General features: G+C 40.9%; 1 protein-coding gene across 4 annotated transcripts in view; it reads left to right on the forward strand.

The window, feature by feature from the left end:
• LOC143371638 (putative peptidoglycan muropeptide transporter SLC46) overlaps positions 1-13,699 on the forward strand; it is a 160,202-nt gene that overhangs the window by 102,655 nt on the left and 43,848 nt on the right. For all 4 annotated transcript variants that reach the window (XM_076817053.1, XM_076817052.1, XM_076817051.1 and 1 more), the window contains 2 exons: positions 8,806-8,943; positions 9,046-9,129. In XM_076817053.1, coding sequence (XP_076673168.1) covers positions 8,806-8,943; positions 9,046-9,129 — 222 coding nt within the window. The remainder of the gene's footprint in view (positions 1-8,805; positions 8,944-9,045; positions 9,130-13,699) is intronic.

The raw sequence follows: 13,699 nt of genomic DNA on the forward strand, positions 1-13,699 counted from the left end.
TATGTAAATGTACAATAATGTACATACATACAACGCATCATATACTGTCAAATAAATAAGTCATCGAACAATTATAAAACTCATTAAAATTATACCTATTAGGAAGTTTCGTGTGTATGTGTTCTGTTATTCTTCCTCCTGAATTTTCTTGATTGAGTTCAAGGAAAGTGTAATAAACTGATACTATTAAAAGTGTTGGGCACTTGTGTAATTTCTTTCCCAATTACAGCTTTTTAACAGCCAGGCTACGGAAGCAATTGGAATTGGTTACATAATGAAGCGTACTGATACGAATCAGAATAGTTGACGATTATTTTCGTTCCAGAGGACTCCGAAAAGTAGACTCTTTCGAAATTAATGAACCACTAATTACGAAATCGCATCGCAGCTTAAAGTGATACAAAATATTGATCTGATAATTTATTGTCGATTAGTAAAATGTATAATCATATCCGTTAAAAATATTTGAGACACTTACAACTGCTACTGTTGAACCAAATTATTAATAACACTGTCCGATAAAAAATGCGCTTTTGGTATAACCTTAATGAAATATATCGTTTCCGACGAACTTTTGCTCGCTGAAAACGAATTTATTCGTAAAAATGGCGTACACATCAGGATGTTGAGAAAATTGAGGTTGAACATGCCAAAAAAAATATTTTGGTCATATTCAAGTCAATATATAAAAAGAACGCTAGGTCTTAGCTAAAATCCGACTAAAGACTCGAATTCAGCAAGAAAAAATGTACAAAATATATATTACTTTAAGAGTTACAATAAATTCTAAGCATGCAACCGCGTATAGAAGTTCTAAGAAACTGAAATTTGCTGTTTATGAGACAGGCTGCGCATTAGGATGGGCCGAAAAAATAAAATTTTCGTAACTTGAAACAGCCTAGTGCGGAAAAGTTGCGTCTGGGGAACACGTGGAGGCAAACAAAATTTGTTGAAATCGGTCTATAATTGACCGGGCCCAAACGGGGTCAAAATCCTTAATTTTTTACCATGTTTCGCGACTTCTGTATATTTTCATAAAAATTGCGTATTTCACAGTTGAGCATCAGAAAATATTATTTAAGCGCATAAACACATGAAATAGTGTGTTACATATTGTGTCGCGAAGCGGAGTATCTAAGTGTTTCTATTTTGAGACGTAACGCGGTTGTAGTGAAAGAAGAACATATTTTATTACTTCAAGAGCCGATTCAACAGCCTGTTTCATCTGTGACACTCAATAGCCATTTCTTATAGATTTTTGTGCGCTGAACGCGAATCCGCAAACCGTTTGTCACCATCACCTTCTGTTTTTAAGAGATTCGATTTTGAAGAAAAAAATGTAAATTTTCTAGTTTGAACATCTTTTGAGTTCAAACAGTAATAGTTATTCGGTTGTTTGTTCCGCCAAATTATTTCATGAACCCTCGTGAACAAAACGATATAAGTGATTATTGAATTGTAAACATTTAAATATGTTTAAACAACGATCAAAGGGAAAAGGACACTCAAAATGCACCAGTTTTTGCAGATATCTTTCTATATATTTCAAAAACTAAAGGTCTAGAAGAAAATCTGACTACTCCACGCGATGCAGCAGACATTTTTCCGCCGGCAGCCACCAACAGAAGTGGTAAGACACGTTTTGTTTTCAATACAGAAGCCAACAGCGGCGGGCGTACCCACTGCCGCTCAGCGACAGAATCGCTTAAACGCGCGCGACTACCACTGTCGGCACCGCACGTTTTGCCAAACTCTTTCGCTACGGTATTGGAAACAAAACGCGACTTACCACTTTTGCTGGTGTTTTCCGAAGAAAAAATGTCTGCTGCATCGCGTGGAGTTGTCAAATTTTCTCTTAGACACTTAGTTATGGAAATAAGTTTAAAGATATGTGCATAAATGGGTGCATTTCGGGTGTTCTTATCCCTTCGATCATTGTTTAAACATATTTAAATATTCATAATGCAGTAATAACTTATACCGTTGTATTCGGAAGGGTTCATATAATAATTTAACACAACGAGCAGCCGAATAACTATTATCGTTTCGACACAAAAGATGTTAAAAATTTAAAATTTGCAGTTTTTTCCAAAATCGAATTTCCCAAAAACTGAGGATGATGGCGACAAACGGTTTGCGCCTTCGTTTTCAGGGGACGAAAACCTATAAGAAATGGCTATTGAGTGTCACAGATCAAACAGGCTGTTGAATCGGCTCTTGAATTAATGAAAATGTTCCTCTTTCTCTACAACCGCGTTACGTCTCAAAATAGAAACACTTAGATACTCCGCTTCGCGACACAATATGTAACACACTACAGTATTTCCTCGTTAGCGACTCGATTTTGTGTACACGATACCGACTCTTCGCTATCCCCACCACTTTTGTCTCACTCTTGCCCGGCGAAAGCTAGAGCGAGATGGAACGAGAGCGAGCGAGAGGCACTGAAAGCGAGCGAGGACGGTACGAGACCGACGACGCGTTGATGTTTTGTCTCGCTCCGTCTTTCGGACGCCTGACATTCTGTCCTTTGCGCTTGCGACCATCGCGCACGCTCGCCGCGCACGCAGTGTTCCATCTCGCTCCCCCCTCCGGCCAGAAAAAAGCGAGAAACGAACACTCGGAATTAGGGTTCTGTTCACGATACCGACTCAACGCCGGTCCCGACCAGCGAGTCGCTAACGAGACAATACTGTATTTCATGCGTTTATGCGCATAAATAATATTTTCTGATGCTCAACTGTGAAATACGCAATTTTTATGAAAATATACAGAAGTCGCGAAATATGGTAAAAAATTAAGGATTTTGACCCCGTTTGGGCCCGGTCAATTATAGACCGATTTCAACAAATTGTTTTTGCCTCCATTTGTGTCCCCAAACGCAACTTTTCCGCACTAGGCTGTTTCGAATTTCGAAAATTAGATTCTTTCGGCCCACCCTACTATACATATGGCGAATTCCGAATCCGACATAGGATTTGTAAAATTAATTTGTTTAAACATTTTGTTTAAACAAATGATTGTAAAATTACATGTTTTAGTACATATAGAATCGTGTTCTGCGGGGAAAATAACGGATATTCTTCCGAATGGCTCCAGTGGCCAACCAACACGAGGTTTGAGGGGATGGGGTGCGGACCCTAAACCTAAAATTGTAGCTTCGGGTATTTATTAGTTTCCGAAATATTAATAAAAATTCTTGTTAATTTTTATTTACAAATTATTTTTTTGAACTGCATATACGTAGCCCTAACGGGAGACCATCCTGTCCCCCAATCTGTTCTACCGACAGCTGGACGCGTTCCCCTTACTTACTCAAGGTAGGATTCCCTAGAAGCGATTCGCCGCCGCGGCGAGCAGACCTCAGGCACCGCATTGAGGGTCCCAGTTGGATTCGAACACTTGAAAGGGTATATTCTAACGGTCGGCATACCTGTTTCAGAAAAAAACAGATTGTTTATTCTGTATCGTATCGATATGGATGTGATACCGATGGCTTCCTTATGTTCTTCCAATGAAAATCATACCAAATATCATGTAAATCGGACTATTTTTAACGAAGTTAGTTTGACATCATGTAAATCAATTTTTTTTCTTATTATTTCCTTCATTATAGTCTGAATTGCATCGTTCTTAGTGTTAGTTTCATCAGCGAAACATAAGGAATCGATTGGTGTTGTTTTCGCAAAGATTTAATGAGAAATGCGGAAATCCTGGACATTTCTCACGTCTTAATGGTATTTCAACCGCGGGTCGAAAGCCATAAAATTCGATGAGGCACTACGGGGGGTTGACATCACCACGTGGTGCCAGCCGACATCTCTCTGACAGGCGTTCCAGAATTACTCAGTACATACCAGTATGTACATATGTATACGTACATATAGTCTATAGAGTCTGGAGGACGAAATGAGCCGACGATTCGAGGTCTGTAAAGTTGGCAACCCCAAATGCGAATTTTTATACATTCGCATTCGTTTGTCCACGTTCGTCCAACAAAAACTTTTGGTTTGCCCACCCGTCAAAAAAAAGTTATAAAGCAATAAAAAAAAATGCACCAGCACCTCCATGAAAACATTTTAATGATCTGTCAGTGGGAAATGACTATCCACGGTTTCTCCAGGCTTGTCCATCCAAAGTTTTCGTTTAGTCTCACAAGTTAACCTGATCAGCTTTTTTGCAAATATCCCAGATGTGAGAAAGATGACAAAAGTATAGCAATTAAACAGTATTACCCACCATCAATACACCTCGCAGAAAGACACAGGACAAAGACACGCTTGCGTGGTTCTTCCTTCAAATTAAACACTGATTCCTTATCTCTCGAGTATACCTAAACACGCGCCCGAATTTCAAAACAAAAACACGCGATGACGTATTCCGTGCGAGAGAAGGTGGGCCTCGTGGAGGAGATATTGCTGTGAAGAGGGCCTCTTCAAGAGAGTGACCGTTTGGAGGGATACAGGGCAGATTGGTTAGGTATGGACCAATCGGACTTCAAGCTCGCGGAATACGCCAATGCGTGCTTGTGTTTTGATATTCCAACGCGTGTTTATACTCGAGGGATAACGGCATCCGTCTTCAATTTGAAGGGAGGACCACACAGGCGGGGTCACGCGCAGGCAGCGGACTACCCCGTTTCTTCCTGTGTCTTACCGCGAGGCGTACTGGTATGTCTTCAGAACAATTTCGTTTCCTACTCCATTGTCAGGGAAACATTTTTCAATCTAACATAAGAACATTTTATGTTGTTAGTGGAGGAAAATGCCACATCTGATTCCCAAAAGTTAATCAGGCTGATCGGTGCGAGCGTCTCGCCAGGGTCGCGGTTACCTACGTGCGGGTCCGAAGCCATCGTACGTACTATCCACCGACAGAGCAATATACGGATTAACTCATTGTCAGACTGAAGAATGCCTAAAATTATTAAAGACGAAACCACGTTTTTGATTGCCCTTTAGAAATGCTTGCAAACAGATGTTGTCGAAACGTTCTTGGGAAAACATGAAATTACCTGTCGAAAACAACGAATGAATTCTCGCTCAGCTCTGAGCCCCCTTTGTTCCGATGCACAGTGGACGTTAATCCCAAGAGTAGAGAAAAAATTCAACATGCCATTTTTTCCAATCAAACTGAGGAATCATATCAAGCTACTTTATAAAAAAGAGTCTTTTTTTGTTGGTAAAGGTACATTGAAAACTATCTAGTATTGGATCTGAAGAAGTCGATAAAAAGTTTAAAACTTCTTCGTTTGTATTGCAATGAGAATATTTTGAGCGAACCTACAGTCCTTTCTATACTTTTTAAAATCTATATTTCTGGCGTCTTGGGCCCCTTATCCCAATTAGCAAATTGGAATTTTGCTCAAATATTGTATAATTTCGTAGGAATGTATTAACAGTTTGTGAACAGTACCTATTTATTTAGTATATTGGAACCGGGATAACATGGATACAAGTTTACAATTTTTTTCAGCACATTCCATAGTACGTATATTTATAAAATTCTTTTAGTTTTATTGGAATTATTGACGTTATTTTATTAGAAAACGTCGAACTTTCGCATGAGTTGTATGTTAACTCTTCCTTTATAAACTTTCTTCATAATGTTCGTCATTTTTAATCCTAAAAATGGGATGTTGCATTTTTCCCCTAATTCTTGGGATTTAGCCCCACTGTGCGACATAGAATACAGATAATTACTCCAGGATTGGCAAATATTGCCAAATATTATTTTCGCAGGTGCAACGAAAAATATATGTTGATTATAAAACAAAAAAGAAATTTGCTTGGAAGCTCCCGGGAGGTAACTAAAAAGCCGACAATTGCTGATATTTTTTCTATGGGTTTCTTATGGAAAAAACTATATGTAACTAATTATTTGCTACTGCTTATCGGAAACGATACTACTTATTTCGGTTCCGAAAAAATTTCTTTTATATCACCGCAATTCAAGAGCGTCGATTTAAAATTTTGCACAAAATGAAAGCATACAAACTTTGACACGTGTTTACACACAGATCAGAAGTAGCCGCCATCATATTTTTCCCTTTTTAGGAGCTCATATTATTAGTTTACATGAAATTAATAGAAAAAACATAATCCCATGACTTTTGGATTTCGACTAGTTTCCCTATTTCTTGGGATTCTGTCCCACCGTGGCGATGGATCGCGCGGTGGTTGCTGCTGGACTCAATTTGGAGGAGTCAAGCTTTCGGCCGCCGCAACTAGCCACCCGCTAGGAGATGCTGCCACAATGGCAAAAAACAGACACTCATCACATTGTGTTACGTCTCGAGTAGCCTAGGTAGCTGCTGAGGCAGAGGCGCTGACACGGTGGTCGAAAACGCGTCTAGGAAAACAGATACATACTTCACCATAAGAGCGGTGCTTAGGACTTGGCCGCCGCAACGAAGCACGTCTAGGAAATCCTACCTTCAGGCGCCTAAAACGCACTCGTATTTAGCTGAAATTCAAAGCCAATTTTCTCGAAAACGAGGCGCGGTATTAAAAATTTGTATTGTATATTTTCGTCTTATTTTGGCCTGTAGTATCACGCCCTGGTCTATTGACTGCCAGTAGAGTAATAGGCATCCACCCTGAATAATAGGATGCATCGCATCCACAAGTTTCTGGTTCGAATATGCAAAGTCACATCGATTCGATACCATGCTTTGCGCGCTATAGCCTATCACGTAAACCAAGCTGGGAAATTAAGTGCTGTTTTCGGCCGATTTTCAAAAGCAATGTCCATTCTCCCACCGTGCGTCTTGGCCCCCGCGGCGGCCGCGCTGATCGGAGCTCCTCAGGCGTGTAGCATATGAATCGTGCTTGGCACATTAAGGCCTGGTGCACACGAGCGGCCATATATTTCATATATCTCTCCATGTACATATATGTACTGCTGGCACACAACGTCACATTGACGCGGCTGCAAAATGACGCATGCCGCTCGTGTGTACCGGGACTAAGGCGACACCCGTATCAGTAGCTTTCTACATCACCCATGGGGTACATACTATTATCGATGCGTTTTTTTTGTCAGTGGTAGGGCTATTCGACTGTACCACACGATCAAAAATAAATTTGGGAAATGCTTCTAAATTTCACTGTTAAAATTTTAATCAACTTTAGGAAAACTATATTTTCGCTTATGTTTGGACGTGTTGGGTAAATTTAAAATATCAACGGGGAGGCTGGACGTCGCTATTGGTCCAAAAGAGGAGTGCGAGGAATTATTGAGCAGTGTGCGTTGTTCTGTCTTAATGCTACGCATTTTTGAGAACGAACATTCGCACAAATATGTCGATCCGAACATGAGAGAAAATTCGAAGCGCGAAATTCCCAAGTTTTTTTGTATGTCGATGCTTCGAGTGTTTTAATTAAAATTTTGACAGTGAAATTTAAAAACATTTTAAAAAATTATTTTTTATTGTGTGATACAGTCGAATAGGCATACAGGGGATACGACTGACAGAAAAACGCATCGAAAAATAGTATGTACCTCATGGGTGATGTGGAAAGCTACTGATATGTGTTTCGCCCTAATGCGCCACGCGCGGTTCATATGGTACGCGCCTGAGGAACTGCGAGCAGCGGAGCCGCCGCGGGGGCCAAGACGCGCGGCGGGAGACAGAGGGCGTTGCATCTGAAAATCAGCTGAAAAGAGTACTTAAGGTAGTTCCTAACCAACTGTGTTAGTCAAATTAGAGTTGGGTAATAAACGATAAATATAAAGTAGTATGATACCATAGAAATAATAATAATAATTTGTAACATCGTGTATATATATTTGAAAAAGTTCAATGTTAATATAAATAAGTGTAATACGAAAATAGAATATTAAGTTGGTTAGCGTAGAGAATTGGAGCAGCAGATCTGACAACGTCGCATTCATTCGGAGTGTCTTTTATAACCAAAATGTCAGAAAAAATGTTCATATGAATTTGAATTGTCGTTCGCTATTTAAATATGTGAACATATCGATTGTGCGACGTTGCCACATTGAATGCTCTATGTAATTTCTAAAATATTTGCATGTGAACGTATTTTTTATGGGCATTTACGAAGAAACCATGCGGTCAGTTTCGCAGAAATTAATAAATTCATTTCGTGACATTTCGAGTGTACTTTTGTGCCAATATTGGTACACTTCTTGAATATAGTTTTCCTGTTTCAGAAGAGAACCTGAAACTATAACCCCCTTTTTCCGACTCTGCCATATGCCACTGTGTTAACATGCATCAACTTTAATTAACAATTTCTCCATAACTATGTGGTAAATCGATTTTAAACTTTGTACAGGCGTTTCTTGAATTCGAAATTAGTTTTGAACGAAATTTAAGAGAATTCTTGAATTTAGTAAAATATTCAGGAACTACCTTAATTCCCAAGGCTGTCGTAAACCACAGATTTCAGTTTGGTACACATTCCGTACGCGGTTGCGTGCTTAGAATTTATTGTATCTCTTAAAGTAATATATGTATTTTGTACAGTTCTTGCTGAATTCGACTATGTAGTCGGATTTTGGCTAGGGTCTACCGTTCTTTTTATATATTGGTTTTAATATAGCCAAAATAGGTTTTTTGTCATGTTTAACCTCAATTTTCTTAAAATTCTGACGTGCTACGCCATTTTCACAGACAAATTCGTTTTCAGCGTGCAGGAATTCATCGGAAACGATATATTTCATGAAGATTCAATAACCTTGTCGGACAGTGATAATTAGATAACGGTTCACAACCATTTAGATAAATAATAGGTTCAAGTTTTTATATTTTTAGAAATACAATTCTTTTTTTCACAGGAACTGCGATATCCGTTGGCGTGTTCAGTCACATTTTAAAGATCGATGATGCGATTGTAGGAATCATGAGTTCAATGAGCAAAATTTTAGCCGGTTTCGTTTACGCGTTTGCGACCACAGACTGGATGATCTATTTAGGTAAATATTAGCATAAATAATTATATATTTTAATACAATCAATTTATTTCTTTATTATAAAAGACTGTATTAACAAGACAACAATTTTCTTACACCTCCTAGCGGCAATCGTTGAAATCGTGAACGGGACATCCTTTATAGCGATGCGATCGATAGCATCTAAGCTTGTTTCGACAGACGAACTGGGTAAGTGAAAACAAATATGTATCTACATACACATATACTATTGCACATATATTATTGCAACGAAAGTGGGCTCCTGGCAGACGGTGCAGTCCGCCGCTGCAACGATTGGTTTTTGTCAGGTAATTTGGCACAATCTTAAAGACAGGACACATGTATTTATGTTATTGGTGGAACCGTCCACATCTCCTTACTACTATGCACTCAGACGGGGGTTTAGGCGGAGCTAGCGGCGGAGTGTACCGCCTGCCAGGGGCTTTCTTTCTGTGCAGTAATAGTATATAAAGGGGGGCCCAAAATGGCCGGACAATCTGGCACATGCAATATACTGATGTAAACGGACATCGAAAACTCCTTTACAGTTTTGGGATCCAAGGCTTCCTTCTCGAGATATTAACAGTTGAATATTAGTGGCCGAATTTCCGGGGTGCGCAATTTAAAGCTGAGTCAGCTGAGCGTGCGACAGCGTACGGGAGTACGCACATGCAGGAGGCACTCATAGATACAGACGCACACAGACAGAAGAGCCGACCGCGCTAACCCATTTTCACGGTTTGAACCAGCGCGGTCGGCTCTACTGTGTGCCGGAACAGTGATGCCAGAACGGTGGGTTTTGTCCCACTGCCGTTACCACCACTCCACGACCAAGCGTACCCTCTCCTAGCGTCCGTACCGCACCACACAAGCATACCCGTCCCTCCATCCGTGTGCCGTACGCGCTGCCTGGCCACCGCTCTCCGGCGAGAATTCGTTTTCCCGACATCGAAGCGCTTGGCGCGCAAGCGAAAAATCAAGACTTCAAATCCCGGTGCGGATATTACTTTTTTTTTTAATTATTCACTAATTTCTCTTTCTATATTCTCAGCAGACTAAAGGCTTAAAAACTATTAATTTACTAAGCATTTTCGAAGCTTGATTTGCTGCTAAAGTGCGATCCTCTTTTGGCTTGTAACTGCTCATTGTGACGTGAATTTTAAGGAGTCCATCCTAGAACGGCGCTTATTTTGTAAGTAGCATTTCAAGGAATTATTTCTGTTTATGTATACAAAAGGCAGAAGACCAACATCGTACATTAGCCTGCTGCGAAAATTCTTTGTAAATTAACAGTTTTCAAGTTTTTATTCTACTGAGAATATAGAAAGAGAAGTTAGAAAATAATTAATGAAAAAAGTAGAATCTTCGCATTGAGGTTCAAACCTCGATGAAATGAATTCTCGGCGGAGAGCGCCGGCCAGGCAGCGCGTACGGCACACTGACAGAAGGTAGGGTACTTACGCTTGGAGTGGTGCGATACAAGCCAAAAGAGGATCGCACTTTAGCAGCAAATCAAGCTTCGAAAATGCTTAGTAAATTAATAGTTTTTAAGCCTTTAGTCTGCTGAGAATATAGAAAGAGAAATTAGTGAATAATTAAAAAAAAAAAGTAATATCCGCACCGGGATTTGAAGTCTTGATTTTTCGCTTGCGCGCCAAGCGCTTCGATGTCGGGAAAACGAATTCTCGCCGGAGAGCGGTGGCCAGGGAGCGCGTACGGCACACGGATGGAGGGATGGGTATGCTTGTGTGGTGCGGTACGGACGCTATGAGGGGGTACGCTTGGTCGTGGAGTGGTGGTAGCGGCCGTGGGACAAAACCCACCGTTCTGGCATCACTGTGCCGGAATGTGTATCTAAGCTCTTGCTCTCAAGAATGACCAGATCAAATTTTAGAACAAAATTCCTAACGGTATGGATTTTACAGGCAGTTAAGTGGTACCAACAGTGTGACGGCCTTAAAAATAGGTGTTGTTGGACAATGGATTGTGGCGCAGGTACACATAATAGATAGAAATGTGATTTTCCTTTTAATTAATAATACATTTATTGAAATAAAAAAATAATTAAATTTTGTTTTAATCGAATTAACTCATGGAAAATAGGATGCTCACGGACAAGTCCCCGTCACTAGACGAATACGCTCCGCGTCAAACTTTAACTACATGTTTCTCGAAAGAATTTGTAACGCACCATAGCCTGTAACTGTAAAAATGAAATACTTGACCGAATCTAAAAGTTCAAACGAGGGTTCTATTCGTAATTATACTCGCTTCCGGGGTATCCACTGTTGTGGGTTTTTTGTCATTTCGGAATAAACAAATATTCGAGAAAAGGAAACTTAATGAGATAATTAACGCAAAATATTACATTCGACACGTGGCGGCTGTTATGGCGATCACACACAGACTGCGCGCTACCGAACACCGTCGGTACGCCTGTCCTTCCCTTGCTCGATCAGTATTTACACCTTTTACTTACACATACAGTATTTGCGGCACGAGCTCAACTCTTCGTATCTTCAACATTTTCATACACACAATTTTTTTTGCGGACACTTTTGTGAGAAAAAAAACATTCTTCGGAACCCTATCGGTTAAACATATGGCAATTATCTTCTAATTATTTCTTAACATTGGAAGAGCGTAGCGCGATAAGCACACATGTGTAATTATGGAATTTCTTTGGTTTTTTTATTTTGGATGATCGTGTCGGGAGTTATCATGGCGATAGTCCAGGCCTTTTCTTTTTTCAACGATGCGGCATACGATGCATATCAGGCAGGAGTGGGCAAAAATGAAATCATTTTTTTTATACTCTACATTTGTAGCAGAATAAAGTGGAAACACTTTTAGACCCATACATTGTATACTTTTTTCTAGAAAAAATCATAAACGTTACCTATGTGTTCGCACTATTTGACCGGTTAAGCACCCTTAACCCTTTCGCGACTAGCGCCGGTTATATCCGGCTTCCACTAAATGCTTCACACAATATGTTACCGTGTGGCGGTATAGGTAAAAGTAAGGTAATTAATCAGCAATACTATCGAAATCCTCTGAGATTTTACACGGACACATTGGGAGCTCCAAAAACGCGAGATACTCTTAGTGTGTCCGGTGTGCACTAATGGCACGACGTCTTCACGAAAGGGTTAATATCTCGAGAATGAAGCCTCGGATCCCAAAACGGTAAAAGACTTTTCGTTATCGTTTTACATCAGGATACTGCATGTCCCGGATTGTCCCGCGTTTTATTGGACTCCCTGTATACATATACATGTAAATGTACATCACCATGCCCATGACCATATACATATATGCAGGGTCATCCATTTATCTAGCAACCCGCGTGCGCGCGAACAGTTGATAACTGCAACACAGCCTCCCGCACGCATGCTACTACAATCATATGTCGATACTTTCCTCATCTATGAGCTGATGTTAAAAGTGTGGAGTCTTTTAAATGCCAGTAGATGGCGCAGGGAGCTTTTGACTTTCGCCAGAGGACGAAGCAGTCAATTTGATGTAGCAGATTGGGAAGAAAACGGTAGCCATTTTAAGAATGCGATCCCGTTCCACGTGGAAATACCTATGCTGCGGTCCAGCTGCAGTAGGCCACGCTGACCATGTTAGTGACCCGGATTTAAATATTCTTAAGAATTCGTTGCCTTTCGTATAACTTACAACCATAATTGTAGTAAAAAAAATTAGAAACTGCTTATTTGATATTTGATTTAATGCTCATTGAGGAAAAGGGGAGGGGAGAGATAGGTGACAGTGTGGTGTGGTATAGCGCAGGAAGTTTTGGAGAAAAAGGGGTTGTTAGGAGTGAAAGGGAGAACGAGGAGCAACGGTCGGAGAGGGGGCGAAAAGCGGAGGTGGAAGTGGATAGAGGAACGCGAGATAGAGAAGGTAAGTGAAGGAAAGTGGCGAGAGAGAGGCACGTGGAAAGAGTGAGGTTACGAAGAATTGGGCGGGAGAGCGCAGAGTACGGAGACGAGTGGAGTCATCTAGGAGGAAAGGGAAGGACTAAGCCGAATATGAAGAGGGGGAAAATTGGAAGAGAGTTCGGGGAAAGAGAGAAAGGGGTGAGCATGCGAAGTAAGAAAGAGGAAGGCAAGAGGAAGGGGAAGTGGATAGGGGAGAAGAGGAGGAGAGGGGGGTGGTAAGCAGGGAAAACAGTAAAGGGATAGAAGAGTACTTCAAAAGGGGAATGGAAGAAGAGGAGGAGGATCTGGTAGTGGGAAGGGGGAAGGGGGACGGAATGGGCATTCCGTAAAAGTAGGAAGTTTGGGAGGTCACCGCCATTGGAGAACAGGATGAGCGGCATAGAGGAGCTGCTGTGGAGGATTAGGAAGGAAATGAATAAAGGGCTGGTGAAAGTTAGGAAGGAAAGGAAAGAAATTAGGAAGGAGATGGAGGAGTTAAAAAAGGGGATCGAGGAAAGAGGGAAGGATGGGGGGAAAATTGGGACGGGATTGAGAGAAATATGGTTAAGATGGAGAAGCAGGTAGGAGAACTAGGGGAAATGAAGGTAGAGATGATAGATATGAAGAAAAGGATAGAATTGGAGGGTTAAAACCAGGGAGTCGACACCGATAGAATTTCGGTTACGGTCGCTGTCGGGGTCAGTGAGACGGCCGATATGGCATTTACAGTTCGGTCTACCAAAACTGGTGAGCGACGAACAGTCCGGAGTTTTCTCTCAACCGGTGGTTACCTCTCGGTTGAGAGAGAATTTTTCTCAGACTTACGGTCG

The sequence above is a fragment of the Andrena cerasifolii genome, chromosome 7, assembly GCF_050908995.1.
Source record: "Andrena cerasifolii isolate SP2316 chromosome 7, iyAndCera1_principal, whole genome shotgun sequence".
Lineage (NCBI taxonomy): Eukaryota > Metazoa > Arthropoda > Insecta > Hymenoptera > Andrenidae > Andrena > Andrena cerasifolii.